Source organism: Papilio polytes, unplaced genomic scaffold, assembly GCF_000836215.1.
Source record: "Papilio polytes unplaced genomic scaffold, Ppol_1.0 DF822622.1, whole genome shotgun sequence".
In the NCBI taxonomy this organism is placed as follows: Eukaryota; Metazoa; Arthropoda; class Insecta; order Lepidoptera; family Papilionidae; genus Papilio; species Papilio polytes.
Window position 1 is genome coordinate 1,209,844 of NW_013526582.1, and position 14,040 is coordinate 1,223,883.

Consider the following 14,040-nt stretch of genomic DNA (forward strand, 5'->3'; position numbering starts at 1 on the left):
CCGTCCGCGTGGAATTAAAAAAAAATAAAAGTGAGTAGCCTATGTGTTCTTCCAGACTATCCTCTACATCTATGCCAAATTTCATCGAAATCCGTTCAGCCGTTTAGGCAACAAACTCTAACAAACATCCATCTAAACTTTCGCATTTATAATATTAGTAAGATTAATATGTGTAGTGCCAGTTACTGTTTTTTACTTTTTTATCTATACTATTATAATAAAGCGTAAACACACACTTCTTTGTTGCCAAGATGTCAGCAATTACACCATATTTTTGAATATATTTTTTTAAATAAAGAGACCTACACTTAACTCACGCTTTAGACTATATATTTTCACGTTATTAAACTTAGGGGTTAATATTTTGGATAAAATACCTAATGTGGGAAAGAGACCATAAGTTGCTGCCAACATAAAGAAAGCAAAATTGTAATACTTTGTCATCATGTTATTTTGGCATTTGCAATTAATAATTTGACACATGTAAACAATAAAACATTTTTTTTAATAATTTCAAGCGGATGAAGTCGCACGGTAACAGATAGTTTTAATGTAATTTTCTTGTAGAAATCACCATCACCACCGACTAAGCGTCAGCAACGTACGTCAGAGTCAGATTCTGACTTCGATGATGATGATGATGAGGAAGACGCAGGAGATCAGATCCAGCTGGAGCTCGGTCCCGAGGACTGGAGCTGGGCGGGGCGCGCTGTCGGCTCTCTTAAACCTTATAAGAAGAATGGTGTTTGGTATCAGGTAAGAATTTTCTTTACTAAAATCAAAGATAATGAACTTTTTTTTCTACTGGCACTTTCTCTGAAAGGTACAATATCAGTTTTCAAGTTTAGTGCCGTCTCTTGTCTTTGTAAAATTATAATAAACTCTAGATCAAAATAATTTTCTATTTCGTAAAATATTTCGTGAATTCTTTGTATCAGTTTATCTATACTAATGTTATATAGATGAAAGATTTTGATGTTTGTATGTTTTTGATAAAAAAAAAAATTACTTAACCGATTTTTAAAATTCTTTCAACATTTGAAAGGTAATTTATCTGCGAGTGACATAGGCTATGTTTTGCGCAAGCAAAGTCGCGTGCAACAGCTAGTTTTAAATATTAAATATGTAGTTTTAACAATATATCAACATATGTGATAATTATAAAAATCAAATTGGTCTGTCCCACCAAATTGTAAACTGTCTGATAACAATCCAACTTGTTCCCTTATCTGACAGTGACGTCATAAGTTATCTGAGCCTCTATCAGTCAGTGGTTGGACAGCGCCTTACTATCTTATATAAATAATTTGTCTTACTCTCTTTTTCTCCTCGATCACTGGCTTGCGCTGACGAGTTGACGCATGCCAGCTACATCGCTCTATGTGTTTAAATCTTTTTGATTTCTATAAAACAACTATCTGACAGATTTCAAATGTCTTTTTTCTTATAATTTCAGCCTATCTTCGGAGAACTGAGAGCTCCGCCTTCACCACTTTTAAGATATATTGAAGATCCTGAAGGAGAATTAGAACAGATGCTTTCTGGTATGTTTATTATTTTATACTAGCTTTCGCCCGCGACTCCGTCCGCGTTGAAAAAAAGTAAATAGCCTACGTGTTCCAGACTATCCTCTACGTCTTTGCTAAATTTCATCGAGATTCGTTCAGCCGTTTACGCTACAAACTCTAACAAACATCCATCCATCTAAACTTTCGTACCAATACCACGATCACACACATCTATCAAAACAGGTGTGAAGTGGAAACAATTCCGTGTACAGTCTGATGAGTGCGGTGCCGGAGACGTGATTTATTCCCTTTCCCTTTCTACCCTTTTCTTAAGAGAAAAGGATGGGAAGGAAAAGGGGAAATGTCCTCTTTATGTGCGTCTCCTCCGTCAATGAAGGGTAGACAGCGCTGCAATTGCGGATGTTTATGTGCAGCGGTCGCTTTCTATTTCGGTGGATTCAGGCCGCTTGCTCGTTTGCCACATTATGTTATAAAAAAAACACCATTCTCGATGTCATTTCGAATATTCCAGACATCTTTTCGCTGCGATCGAACATTTTGGAAACGGCTGTCTAAATTATTCTACGGATATGAATTCCGCTACTCACAAATACATGACGTCGCGACAATAATTTTCAAAAATTTAAAAATAACCTAACGGTAACAAGGTTGCTGCATTAGCGACAGCAGCAGGTACCTGAAGGGCCCCCTCCTCGGGGGTATAAAAAAAGACAATAATTTTCGTTTAAATGATAGTATGAGGTCCCCTACCTCCAGAAAACCGTTAATCCGTTAAGAATCACCCTGTATATATCCCTGTGTACCCCAGGGTATGAATCCCTGGAGCGCACGCTGCAGTACCGGTTCCGGGACCGCTCGCTGCTGCTGCAGTCGCTGACGCACGCCTCGCACCACACCAACAGGCTGACTGACTGCTACCAGCGACTGGAGTTCCTGGGTGACGCTATACTGGGTACGTATACACTAATACTAGCTGTTCCCGTGCGACTTTATCCGCATTATTATGAAATTTTATTTTATTGTTTATATTTGTCAAATTATTAATAACAAATGTCAAAATGACATGATGATGACAATCTTGGCAGCAACTTATGGTCTCTTTCCCACATGAAGGTTTTTTTCCAATTTATTCATCCCCCAAGTTTAAAAGCGAGAAAATATATAGCCTAAAGCATATCGTAAGTGTGAGGTTTTTAAGTAAAGAAAGATTTATTCAAAAATATGCTGTAATTGCTGACATCTTAGGCCACAAAGTAGTGTGTGTTTATGCTTTTTTATATTAGTATTTTAGTATAGATTTTAAAGAGGAAAGATTTTTTTTTTTCGAAAAAAAGGAAAGATTTGTGTTTTCGATTTGATTCAAAACTACTGGCCCGATTTTAAAAATTCCTTCACCATTACAAAGGTGACTTAATTGTGAGTAACATAGGCTACATTTTGTATTATTTTTTAATTACACGCGGGCGAAATTGCGAGCAACAGCTAGTATATTATAAAAGGAAAGTTGTTTTGTATTGAAATTAAAAATATTTCAAAAAATATTTCACAAATAGCTACATTATCTCTACATATAATACAACTAGCTGTTGCCCGCGACTTCGTCCGCGTGTTATTAGAAAACATACGAACTATATAAATAACAAAAAGCTACGTATCCTGGGCACCGAACATTTCTCGGGGATGAACTTTATCCCATGTGTACTCCAGACTTTGTTTTATATCTGTGACAAATTTCAATAAGATATGTTGAACCGTTGCAGAATGATCGAGTAAACATTATAAAATTAAATTAATGAATCCCACTGGAACCGTAACTATTCCAGGGATAAAAAGTAGCCTATGTGTTCTTCCAGACTATGCTTTAAACCTGTGCCAAATTTTATGGAGATCCGTTCAGCAGTTTAGGCTACAAACGCTAACAAACATCCATCCATCGTAACTTTCGCATTTGTAGTATTTATATGATTGGAGTGTCTGTAATATCAAAGGAAATAAATCCAGATTTCGAGAAGATGATGTATTTGCGTTGCTAATAACAAAAATTGCATTTAAACAATTTTTGTCTGTCTGTATGTCCGCAAGCCGTTTAATATCTATGTTTATTACATTTCCAGATTATCTAATAACAAGACATTTGTACGAGGACGCGAGGCGACATTCTCCGGGCGCGCTCACAGACCTCAGATCAGCGTTAGTTAACAACACGATATTCGCCACATTAGCGGCAAGGCATGGATTCCACAAGTATGTATAAACACAACTGATGTTACTCTTTATTAACTGTGACTGTTAACTGATTTGTTGCCGTCTAACGATCGTTTGTTTAATCTTAGAGCAGGACCCTCGCGATACCCTCACATATAAAAAAATAAACTATATTTTTCAACTCCATGTATACATGATTGTTGGATTTTAAATCAATCATTTTTTTTTTCTCATTTTAATTTTTTTTTCTAATACGTGGTGGCAAACGAGCAAGCGGCCTGAATCCACCGAAATGGAAAGCGATCGCAGCCCATAAATATCCGCAATTGCAGCGCTGCCTACCCTAATTGACGGAGGAGGAGACGCACATAAAGAGGACATTTCCTCTTCCTATGCGTCTCCTCCACCGTCAAATCCACTTTTCCCTCCCATCCTTTCCTCTTAAGAAAAGGGTGGAAAGGAAAAGGGACTAAAATTAGTCCTCCGGCACCACACTCATCAGACTGTACGCGGAATTGCTTCCACTTCACGCCTGTTTTCTGTGTGGTCGTGGTATTCCACCGGGCGAGTCGGCCCTGCAGTGCGAAGATGTTAAAGCGGGCTCTACCACTGTTTGGTAGAGCATCACAATTGGTATAGCTTTCGCCCGCGATTCCGCGTGGATTATAAATGTAGGATATGTCTTCCAGACTATAACTGTATATATAATAGGCAGTTTTACAATGGTAGTCCGCTTTAACATCTTAGCACTGCAAGGTCGGCAAAATTGAAGATCTATTAGCGCCCCCATTTTTATACAATTTCAGTGAAATTTAAAGTACTATTATAAAATAAATGAAATTACAATTTATCCATCGCCCCCTAACCCATCTCGACGACTATTTTTTTTAAATAATTTAAAATAACGCCCCATCAAACATTCATCCATCTAAACTTTCACATTTATAATATTAGTAAGATAAGAAAATTAGAGTTTGTATCCTAAACTGCAGACCGGATCTCTATGTTTGTCATAAATGTATAGTCTGAACACATAGTATACATAGTTTTTTTTATTCAATTTCGCACAAACGGAGTCGCGGGCAGAACCTGGTTTACATCTATTTTACCTGATATAAAAAATTACATGTTTAGAGATGTAATAAAGATTTTAGAGTCAAGTGGGTTTTTAAATCCTCGTTTAAGTTAAAAATTCATGTTTTTTCATTATTTTTCACTAGTTAATTTTATTTTGTATATTTTTCCAGATATTTTCGACACATGTCGCCCGGTTTGAACGAAGTTTTGACGAAATATGTCAAAATACAAGAAGAAAATGGTCATTCTATCAGCGAAGAGGTAAATATCCATCTAATATTATAAATGCGAAAGTTTAGATGGATGTTTGTTAGAGTTTGTAATTTCATTTTTTTATGTAGAATGTTAAATTTTACTTAAATTGTATAAAAATGGGGTGAGCTGAAAAAACCATTGATTTACAAAGGGGGGCGGCAAAAGAAATAAGTTTTATATACACTAATTTAGAGGATTGTCTGGTAGAACACATAGGCTATTTGTTTTTGTTTTTTTTCATATAGTCCAAACAATGTTCTCGAAAATAGGGATCTATTTTCAGAATAATCTAAGTTCTCTGTCAAGTCGCTTGGCGGCGTTCGTGTTCTAATTACGACTCAAATTCAAATTGATTTCTTCTGATTGCGACATGTATATATTTATTTCTTTCTTCCAGCATTATTTAATACATGAAGATGAGATGGAACAAGCAGAAGATGTGGAGGTTCCGAAAGCTTTGGGAGACCTTTTTGAATCTATCGCTGGAGCTATATTTCTAGATTCAGGTATAAACAAATCTTACTAATATTATAAACTAGCCTTCACCCGCGACTCCGTCCGCGTGGAATTAAACAATAATAAATATAAGTAAATAAATGAATAGGATTTTTATTGCCACAAAAAAGCTACATAAGACATCTAATATTTTTTTACTAAAAACGTATCCTATGTTACTCAGTGATATCGTAGCTTGTTTAATGGTGAAAGAATTTTCTCATTTTCAATACATAAAAAAATAAAATCTTTGTAATCTGTACTATTTTAATAAAGGGTAAACACACACTTCTTTGTTGCCTAATATGTCAGTAATTATAGCATATTTTTGAATAATTCATTATATAATAAAAAGCCCTACACATACGTCACGCTTTAGGCTATATATTTTCACGCCGTTAAACTTAGGGGTAAACATTTTGGATAAAAACCCTAATATAGGAAAAAGAAAATAAGTTGTTGCCAATATCAAGGAAGCAAAGTGGTCATCATGTCATGTCATTTTGACATTTGTAATTGATAATTTGAGAAATGTATAAAAAAGAGTAAAATATTTTTTTTTAATAATTTCATGCGGATGAAGCCGCAAGGGAACAGCTAGTGTGAATGTATGAATATGTATTTATTGCCACAAAATAGAAATTACATAAAAGGACTTATTCTAAAGAATACAATCGTGGCAAAAGGTAGCCAGCTCAGCGTATGCAGGACGGACTAAGCCGTTCCTGCGCTGATTTTCAGCTGGTCCCTTCGCACTCAACTAACATATAGCTTAATTATTAGGGTAGCCGGCCGTATTAATTATGTATATATATACAGAAATAAAAAAATACACTTTTAAAAAGAAAAAAAATCACATTAAACAAAAATGGGACATCATAAAAAAAATGTTTAATATTGTTTTAATAGAAACAAATAAAAACAATCATACTAAATTAAAAGGAGGATGATGAAATATATAAGTAAGATGTACTGTATCTCTTCAGGGATGTCTCTGGGAGCGGTGTGGCGGTCGTACGTGCGGCTGATGGGTGCGGAGCTGGAGGCGTTCAGTGCGGCCGCGCCCAAGTCGCCCGTCAGAGAGCTGCTCGAAGCTGAACCCGATACCGCCAAGTTTGGGTAAGTCCGACTCGATGGACCAATTATTTCTATCTATACTGCTAATAAAACGTAAACACATACTTCTTTGTTATGTATTTTGATGCAGGAGCCTAGTTTAATCCCTTTCCCTTCTTGTCATATATCATAAGGTGACAGACGAGCAAGCGTTCGAATCCACCGAAATGTAAAGCGACCGCTGCACATAAACATCCGCAATTGCAGCGCTGCCTACCCTTCATTGACGGAGGAGACGCACATAAAGAGGATATTTCCTCTTATGCGTCTCCTCTACCGTCAAATTCACGTTTCCTTTCCATCCTATTCCTAAGAAAAGGGTGGAAAAGGTAGGGACTAAAATGAGTCCTCCGGCACCACAGTCATCAGTACGCGGAATTGCTTCCACTTCACGCCTGTCGTGGTATTGCTGAGAGCCTGCATTGCGAAGATGTTAAAGAGGGCTCTACCAATGTTAAAGTAGTTAAAATAATATATTACATCAACACAAAATATGTACTGTAAACGTGAGAATTAAAATTTTAAAATATCAATAAAGACCAAATTCGAATTTAACTCGCCCGAAATTTTGTTCATTTCCAACTTTTATTTGACGTTTTCAAATATATATTTCTATTACTTTGTGTCTTATTGTTCGCTTTTTATTATCATGTTTTAACTAAGTTTTAAAAAAGTTAAAAGCTTATGTATAAGTGTCCTCTACATCTATGACAATCATCGAAATCTGTTCATCAGTTTAGCATACAAACATCCATCCATTCATCCATCTATCCATCCATCCATCCATTCATTCATTCATTCATTCATTCATCCATCCATCCATCCATCCATCCATCCATCCATCCATCCATCCATTCATCTATCCATCCATCCATCCATCCATCCATCCATCCATCCATCCAAACTTTCAAATTGATAACAAGTTTTGTATGTATATTTCAGTAAACCAGAACGTCTCGCGGACGGTCGTCGTGTCCGCGTGTGTGTGGAGGTGTTCGGTCGCGGCGCGTTCAAGGGGGTAGGCAGAAACTATCGCATCGCTAAAGGTACCGCAGCGCGATGTGCGTTACGACATCTTAAAATACATAGAACCAGGTAGATAAAATATAAGGATTATTCCCAACCGTCACCCCGATCTGTCCCCACCTGAGAATTAAGTCATCCGTTCCACCTTTTGCGACGAGGGGACGGTTGACACTTTTTATTGCTCAACGGCCCCATCTGTCATCTTATTGGTGATAGTGGGACTAAAAGGTGGGACGGATGAAGCTTATACTCACGTGGGGACAACGCGTGGTGACGGTTGGGAATAATCCGAATATAAAACAACATATTAAAATAGAAGTATATAAGCAAATATGATTTATGCCCGGTTTCCCAGTTACTTTTTTAATGTTTTTGATTTAATTTCATGAAATGACTTTCCTAAAGTAATTTAAGTTTTTCTCTGTTGATATTTCGTTCAACTTAACACTGTTAAATTACTAAGCAATGATAATGGAAACTTCAGAAACCCAGCATAAGTCCAATTTTTAAACTAACTAGGTTTAAAAATTGTGTTTAAGCGTGTTTGCTTTTATATCCAAATTTCGTGGATATATACAAATATTGTAAAGAATGATATATTTGTATTTTTATATGTATTGAACAAACCTGAGCATATAAAGATTTATTATTACTGATTGTTATAGTATATATTTTATTGTTTTAATCATGTAAAGTCGCTGACAAAAGCTAGTATATGATGTGCTAATTTTTATTTAAACCATAACTGATACTATACTCCAATAGTTTATTCAAAATGCCTTAAAATTAATTAGAGAATTATATTTATAAGTAAATAATGACCTACGATAAGTCCCTTTCTCTTTACCACCCTTTTCTTATAAGAGCATGGGAAGAGGAAGTGGATTTGACAATGGAGGAGACGCATAGGAAGGGGAAATATCCTCTTTATGTGCGTCTCCGTCAATGAAGGGTAGGCAGCGCTGCAATAACGGATATTTATGTGCAGTCGCTTTCCATTTCGGTGGATTCAGGTGACCGCTTGCTCGTTTGCCACATATGTTATAAAAAAAATGTTTTTTTTGTATATTATTTATTAAAATATCTGTCCTCATCAATTGTAAAGAAATATGAATTTATAACATTATATATTGTTTTTATAAATAAATGTTCCGAACCCTTCAACAAATAAAGTTATATTTTACATGTGAATAAATAAGATTGAATTTATTTCGTACTGGCTGTAAAAAAAATATTTTATTGTTCACATTTGTCAAATTGTCAATTGCAAATGTCAAAATGACATGACATGACAAACCTTGGCAACCTTGCTTCCTTGATGTTGCAGCAACTTATGGTCTCTTTCCCACATTAGGGATTTTATACAAAATATTTACCCCTAAGTTTAATAGCGTCAAAGTATATAGCCTAAAGCGTTATGTAGGGCGCTTTATTAAAAAAAGAGTTATTCAAAAATATACTGTAATTGCTAACATCTTAGGCAACAAAGAAGTGTGTTTACGCTTTATTATAATAGTATAGATAGTATGATTTGTATTTTTGTATGTATTGAAATAACTCAAAAACTGGTCCGATTTCACAAATTCTTGCACCATTGAAAAGCTACGTTACTACTTAGTAACATAGGCTATGTTTGTTTACCTATTTTTTTGTAATTCAAAGTGGACGAAGTCGCGTGCAACAGCTAGTATTCACATATTTATTGTAAGATGTAACTTTATTTGTTGTTAATACGAATAAAATCTGTATATTTATGGCCGTAATATATTATTTTATATACGAATAATCAACTAAAAAGGTGAATATATTTTTAAATCATTTACAATTCAAAATCAAATATAATTTGTACCATAAGTTAAATTAAGTGATATTAAGTTATTTTTTGTATATCTTAGTCCAGTCTTAATAAATTTATAACTTAAGTGTATAAAAATACTAACGTATGAAATATGAAACGAATTCCTATGAAGAAAGTGATTTTAATAGTTTTTAGAAATTCAACCAGAACTTAATTTTTTTCATATTCTTAAACTATGCTATATAACTGAAAAATACTGAAACCAATTCTATTTATTTATATGCCAGGGGACAGGACTTAAAATCTTTATATAAAGAAGGGGAATGATTTATATTTTTGTATGTATTGAAATAACTTAAAAAAACTATTTTTCCGATTTCAAAATTTTTAACCATTAAAAAACTAAGTTATCTACATAGATTTTTTTTATTATTTTTTTAATTTCGCGCGTGTCAAGTCGCGTGCTACAGTTAGTTAATATACAACTAATGCCAAAATACTAAAACTCCAATTTCTATACACCCTCTGAAATAACTTAAAAAAAATAGTTTTTTTATTTAAAAAAATTGGACCATGTTTTGATAAACATTCTATTTTATAATAAAAAAGTAACTATTAGTCCTCCCCATTGTCATCCCTTTATTATAACACCTAAGAATAAGGGTTGATATCTGTCCTTATCGAATGAATTATATAAAATTATTAAATTCAGTTAGTCCCCTTTCCCTTTCCACCCTTTTCTTAAGAGGAAAGTATGGGAAGGAAAAGTGGATTTGACGGTGGAGATGCATAGGAACGGGAAATGTCCTCTTTATGTGCGTCTCCTCCGTCAATGAAGGGTAGGCAGCGCTGCAATAGTGGATGTCTTCGGTGGATTCAGGCCGCTTGCTCGTTTGCCACATTAATGTTATAAAAAAAAATTAAACCAAGATATATTTAATATAGATAATAAGAAAAGATATATATACCTTCAAATATCTGAAGGAAGTGATTTCGTATTTTCTATTATCTAAATAAGAATTTAAAAAATCTTTTGTGTTTACCATTGGTTAAAATATACAAGCTTTTGCCCGCGCTTCCTTACGGCATTAAAAAAAAACAAAAAGAACCTATGTATTTTCAGTAATTTAAGGTACAAAGAAACAAAAATCCATACAATCTTGTACATTTATAATATTACTAAGATAGATGGATTGTATACAAGTTTGTCGAAACCAGAGTTTGTTTTCCAACTCATGTTTGTAATGTCAAAAGACTAAAAAAAAAAAGAAAAACGTCATCTGTCACTTTTGACAGGACAAGTGGTTCTGAAAAAAACGTTGATTCATTATTTTCGCTGAGGCTTGAGTTTTCCATTATTATTGTTCCGATGTGGAAGTGTTGCTTCTACATGAGGCAGCGTAGTTGAAGGAGTGTGCTTGGGTTCGGAGTATCTGGTGCATAGAAGTTTTTGAAGCAGCCGAAAGCAGCTGATGGACTGAACCCAGCTGATGTGCTTGTTTGTAAGCGAGAATAATGCGATATCTGTACTATTATAATGAAACGTAAACACACGGAGTCACGGGTGAAAGCTTGTAGGATATATATCTATGACACTCTTGTAGAACAAAATTTATGTAATCTAAAAAATATTAATAATTGTAAACTGGTTATCGACTAATCATGTGCACATAAAGTGGCGAACATATAGTTAAAATTTTACAGCCCATGTTAATGCGGGTAGTCTGAATTTTTATTCTCCCCACTAGTGGGTAGTTTTAAATCTCTAGTACGGTCGGGCGTGGGCATAGAGATTAAAAGGTTATATAGAGGAGGCGGAAGCAATCTGGTGATCACACAAGGTACCATCCTAGTTTGGACACCAGTCCCCTACCTAAAGGGGATATTTAAGTTATTTTTTATATTTTTAAGTCGCCATTTTACTATTTTTCACATATAAAACCAAATGTCAATATAATATATTGTATTTAAATTAATTGCCAATAGATGTCGTTTAATAATATTTTATATTGTAACACTGTTTAGTTTATTTTATAACAGATGGAGCTTTACAATTTTGTAAAATGTTTTATTACATGTCATTCTGATATAGTACCTTTCAGAGAAAGTACCGACGAAAAACACTGTCTCTTCTATATTTTTTAAATAACTAGCTGGCGTCTATAGACTTGACTCGAATGACACCGACAGAGATCTAATCTGCAGGGGGAGGGATTTGCAGGTAAGTATCTCCTCCATCATCCCCTTGTTAATTAAGCCCTATATTTGGAGGTATATAAATCTATAATATATAAGGTATCAGGGGTATATAATGAAAATTCAACCATTTTTAGGCATACGTTTTGATTGTATACCCCTGGTATATAAAAGGTCGTGATTATTCCGTATTTAGCCATTATGTATTTTGTATGGACTTTGTAATGAAATATAAATTATTGAAGCAACTTGTTTACATTTTTTATTATATATTTTAGGTTATTTATATAAAATCTTTCATTTTTTTACACACGAATAAGTAATAATAAGTAAAGGCAATTTTATTAACACGTTAAGCGCCACGAGGGACACCATGTGCCAGAACTCAAATTTGTCCATGGGCCATATCAAATTTTATATTTTGTCAAAAACTTAAAACATTGTTTTATGTTCTTATTTTATAGAACTATAGTTATAAATTGATGGCGTTTAATGTGTTAACAATTTTTGCAAATACAGGTAAGTTATTTATTTTTTTATATGACTTATGTTAATTTTAATCGAAGAATATCAAAAACAATGAAAACGGTCCCTCGACTGATGAAATTTCACTAAATATTTCCTCAACTTGAGAATTTAATTCTGTAACAAAAGAAAATCTTTATTAATACGCGAATCAAACACTTTTTATAGTCAGTAAGCTACAATCGTTAACATTTTGTAACGAAACGTGGAACAAAAACCAATGCAGTTTATAATGGATTATTCCCAACTGTCACCCCACTCTCCACGTGGTAACAGATGATAAAAAAAAGTCGTACGTCCCACCTTTTAGTCCCACTGTCACCAGTAAGGTGACAGATGGAATCGTTACGTAATAAAATAAATTTCAACAGTCCCCTCGTCGCAAAACGTGGTGACGGTTGGGAATAATCCCTTGAGGCGGAGATTTTCTCGTTGCAATGAACAAGGCAATTATCTTAAGTGGGACACTGCGAGTGTACATACAAGTTTCAGATACGTGTAAACAATTACTTTCAAAGGAATTAACTACACTTACATGTAACCAATAAGTAACATTGGGAGTACAACGGGATAGGCGTCAAAATAGCCTGAAGCGTGACCTAAGTGTACGGCTAGAGTGTGTTTACGCTTTATTATATTAGTATTGATTTCTATGGACTTTTAGTTGTTAATTTAAAATCTTACCGTCGAACATTGATTCGAGTTCACTAAATATGTCGTCGGGATCTGTAAATATTAATTTAGCTATTAGTTAATAAAAAATGTAAGAGATTTCACTTATTTGAAACGTTTAATTTTGAATTAACGCCATCTCTTTTTGAACATACGCAACTTTTTCATCTCAAAATTAACGGAACGGTTTAATGTTTTGAGCAGTTGCCACTAGATGGCACTAAAATTATTTTTGAAATTAAATTGTCCTATATAGTTTTTGCTTTTAAAAATAAAAATGAAATACATTGTCTAGTTACTAAGTTTAACTGGCAATATTAAATACACTCACCTATAAAGTCGCTCGTTAACTCGTTCAGAATGTTGGCGAGAGCGACTGGGAATAAAATTAAACAAAAATATTACTAATTTCAAACATTTATTACAGTATTTACGACATACATTCAGACCATTATACATATAGTTATATCCTCGCTATATTTTGGAAAAATATGAAAATAATTCCTTTACGAAAATTTGAGATTAATGTTAGAGTAGCCGATTGTAGCGACCTCTGAGTAGAATTTTTAATATTCTTAGACTATATTTCACGATTCAACTACTGCAAAATGATTGTTATCGTATATTACCAAGTAAATTTACAATTAAATAGTTATTTTTGCAACATATTTTATTCAACCACTAGCTTTCGCCCGCGACTCCGTTCTCATGGAATTCCAAAAAACAAAATCAACTAGCCTATGAATTCTTCCAGACTATACTCTACAACTATGGCAAATTTCATCGAGATCCGTTCAGCAGTTTAGGCTACAAACTAACAAACATCCATCTAAACTTTCGCATTTATTACGTCAAAACATTTTTTTTGTATTTGTGCGTTACTTGTTGCAAAAAACGAATGAGTATATTAGAGGAAGTTTGAGAGTAGCCCTAGTGGTTGAGAAAATAAGGAGTAAAAGGTTAGAGTGGTATGGGCATTATGAGGAGGGATGAATCGCATGTAACAAGGACGTTAGTTATGAATGTGGAAGTACATCGGTAGAGGTAGACGTAGAAAGAGATAGATGGATTGTGTGAAAGGTGACATGATCAAGAAGGGAGTGATGACTGAGATGACGGATGATAGAGTGCTTTGGAGGACGAAAA

The 14,040-nt window shown here is 34.2% G+C and overlaps 1 protein-coding gene across 3 annotated transcripts in view; it reads left to right on the forward strand.

Moving 5' to 3' along the window:
• LOC106105943 (endoribonuclease Dcr-1) overlaps positions 1-8,344 on the forward strand; it is a 52,688-nt gene extending 44,344 nt beyond the window's left edge. For all 3 annotated transcript variants that reach the window (XM_013286439.1, XM_013286438.1, XM_013286437.1), the window contains exons 35-42: positions 568-756; positions 1,457-1,544; positions 2,338-2,481; positions 3,644-3,773; positions 4,982-5,072; positions 5,464-5,572; positions 6,548-6,680; positions 7,620-8,344. In XM_013286439.1, the coding sequence (XP_013141893.1) occupies positions 568-756; positions 1,457-1,544; positions 2,338-2,481; positions 3,644-3,773; positions 4,982-5,072; positions 5,464-5,572; positions 6,548-6,680; positions 7,620-7,776 (1,041 nt within the window). In that variant the 3' untranslated portion in view covers positions 7,777-8,344. The remainder of the gene's footprint in view (positions 1-567; positions 757-1,456; positions 1,545-2,337; positions 2,482-3,643; positions 3,774-4,981; positions 5,073-5,463; positions 5,573-6,547; positions 6,681-7,619) is intronic.
• Positions 8,345-14,040: the final 5,696 nt, after the last annotated feature.